Source organism: Rhinatrema bivittatum, unplaced genomic scaffold (genome assembly GCF_901001135.1).
Source record: "Rhinatrema bivittatum unplaced genomic scaffold, aRhiBiv1.1, whole genome shotgun sequence".
In the NCBI taxonomy this organism is placed as follows: Eukaryota; Metazoa; Chordata; class Amphibia; order Gymnophiona; family Rhinatrematidae; genus Rhinatrema; species Rhinatrema bivittatum.
The window spans coordinates 40,948-43,795 of NW_021821439.1; the positions used below are offsets into that span (position 1 = coordinate 40,948).

Here is a 2,848-nt window from a genome sequence, read left to right on the forward strand (position 1 = left end):
TGTTCCGGAGCACAGCGGTGTTTTTCTGTATCTGTTAGCTGTTTAATCTGCGCAGTTAGATTGATCTAGTTATCTAGATTACGATTTGTTTCCCAGTGTAATCTTTACGTGCCTTAACTAAAGCACTCCTTCTGCTGAATCACCTCTAAATTATTTACACATTATTCACTTTGCGTGTTTTTAGGAATCCGCTAGCTTAGCGTAGCTACTAGCTCTTAGCCGATTTAGCATGGCGGCTTCTCCTGTCTCTCCCGCACTTTTCTGCTCTGGGTGTGAAATGTTTAGTTATTCCTCGGCCTCCTTTAGCAGTAACTGGTACTTGTAATAAGTGTAGCTTATTCGTAGCTTTGGAGGCCAGGCTGGGCGAATTGGAGACTCGGCTCCGCACCGTGGAAAATTCTACAGCTAGCCAGGCCCCTGTAGTCGGTGCGGACCAAGGTAGCTTAGCCGCCGTTAGTTCCCCCCTGGCAGATCCCGAGCAGCCGGGAAAGCAGGCCGACTGGGTGACTGTGAGGAGGAAGCGTAGTCCTAAACAGAAGCCCCGTGTACACCGCCAACCCGTTCACATCTCTAACCGTTTTTCCCCACTCGACGACACACCCGCCGAGGATCAAACTCTGGTTATTGGCGACTCTGTTTTGAGAAATGTGAAGTTAGCGACACCAGCAACCATAGTCAATTGTCTTCCGGGGGCCAGAGCAGGCGACATTGAAGGAAATTTGAAACTGCTGGCTAAGGCTAAGCGTAAATTTGGTAAGATTGTAATTCACGTCGGCAGTAATGACACCCGGTTACGCCAATCGGAGGTCACTAAAATTAACATTAAATCGGTGTGTAACTTTGCAAAAACAATGTCGGACTCTGTAGTTTTCTCTGGGCCCCTCCCCAATCGGACCGGGAGTGACATGTTTAGCCGCATGTTCTCCTTGAATTGCTGGCTGTCTGAGTGGTGTCCAAAAAATGAGGTGGGCTTCATAGATAATTGGCAAAGCTTCTGGGGAAAACCTGGTCTTGTTAGGAGAGACGGCATCCATCCCACTTTGGATGGAGCAGCTCTCATTTCTAGAAATCTGGCCAATTTTCTTAAATCCTCCAAACCGTGACTATCCAGGGTTGGGACCAGGAAGCAGAGTTGTAGTCTTACACACCTCTCTGCAGCTTCTCTCCCCCTGCCATCCCCTCATTACCCCATCCCCGTAGAGACGGTGCCTGCTCCCAGACCACCAATAACCAGCAAAAATCTATTTAAGCATAAAAATTCAAAAAGAAAAAATAATATAGCACCTTCAACTGCACCACAGACTAAAACAGTTAAATGTGGTCTATTAAACATTAGGTCTCTCTCTTCTAAGTCCCTGTTGGTAAATGATATAATAATTGATCAACATATTGATTTATTCTGCCTTACAGAAACCTGGTTACAGCAGGATGAATATGTTAGTTTAAATGAGTCAACACCCCCGAGTCACACTAACTGTCAGAATGCTCGTAGCACGGGCCGGGGCGGAGGATTAGCAGCAATCTTCCATTCCAGCTTATTAATTAATCAAAAACCCAGACAGAGCTTTAATTCATTTGAAAGCTTGACTCTTAGTCTTGTCCATCCAAATTGGAAGTCCCAAAAACCAGTTTTATTTGTTATTATCTATCGTCCACCTGGTCGTTACTGTGAGTTTCTCTGTGAATTTTCAGACCTTTTGTCTGACTTAGTGCTTAGCTCAGATAAGATAATTATAGTGGGCGATTTTAACATCCACACAGATGCTGAGAATGACAGCCTCAACACTGCATTTAATCTATTATTAGACTCTATTGGCTTTGCTCAAAATGTAAATGAGTCCACCCACCACTTTAATCATATCTTAGATCTTGTTCTGACTTATGGTATGGAAATAGAAGACTTAACAGTATTCCCTGAAAACTCCCTTCTGTCTGATCATTTCTTAATAACATTTACATTTACTCTGATGGACTACCCAGCAGTGGGGAATAAGTTTCATTACACTAGAAGTCTTTCAGAAAGCGCTGTAACTAGGTTTAAGGATATGATTCCTTCTTTATGTTCTCTAATGCCATATACCAACACAGTGCAGAGTAGCTACCTAAACTCTGTAAGTGAGATAGAGTATCTCGTCAATAGTTTTACATCCTCATTGAAGACAACTTTGGATGCTGTAGCTCCTCTGAAAAAGAGAGCTTTAAATCAGAAGTGCCTGACTCCGTGGTATAACTCACAAACTCGTAGCTTAAAGCAGATAACCCGTAAGTTGGAGAGGAAATGGCGTCTCACTAATTTAGAAGATCTTCACTTAGCCTGGAAAAAGAGTCTGTTGCTCTATAAAAAAGCCCTCCGTAAAGCTAGGACATCTTTCTACTCATCACTAATTGAAGAAAATAAGAACAACCCCAGGTTTCTTTTCAGCACTGTAGCCAGGCTGACAAAGAGTCAGAGCTCTATTGAGCTGAGTATTCCATTAACTTTAACTAGTAATGACTTCATGACTTTCTTTGCTAACAAAATTTTAACTATTAGAGAAAAAATTACTCATAACCATCCCAAAGACGTATCGTTATCTTTGGCTGCTTTCAGTGATGCCGGTATTTGGTTAGACTCTTTCTCTCCGATTGTTCTGTCTGAGTTATTTTCATTAGTTACTTCATCCAAACCATCAACATGTTTATTAGACCCCATTCCTACCAGGCTGCTCAAGGAAGCCCTACCATTATTTAATGCTTCGATCTTAAATATGATCAATCTATCTTTGTTAGTTGGCTATGTACCACAGGCTTTTAAGGTGGCAGTAATTAAACCATTACTTAAAAAGCCATCACTTGACCCAGCTATCTT

The 2,848-nt window shown here is 42.4% G+C and overlaps 1 protein-coding gene across 1 annotated transcript; it reads left to right on the forward strand.

Moving 5' to 3' along the window:
* Positions 1 to 229: 229 nt before the first annotated feature.
* Positions 230 to 1,103, forward strand: LOC115082667. The gene is given in 2 exon segments (XM_029586862.1): positions 230 to 313; positions 315 to 1,103. Coding segments are annotated over 2 exon segments (873 nt in total).
* Positions 1,104 to 2,848: the final 1,745 nt, after the last annotated feature.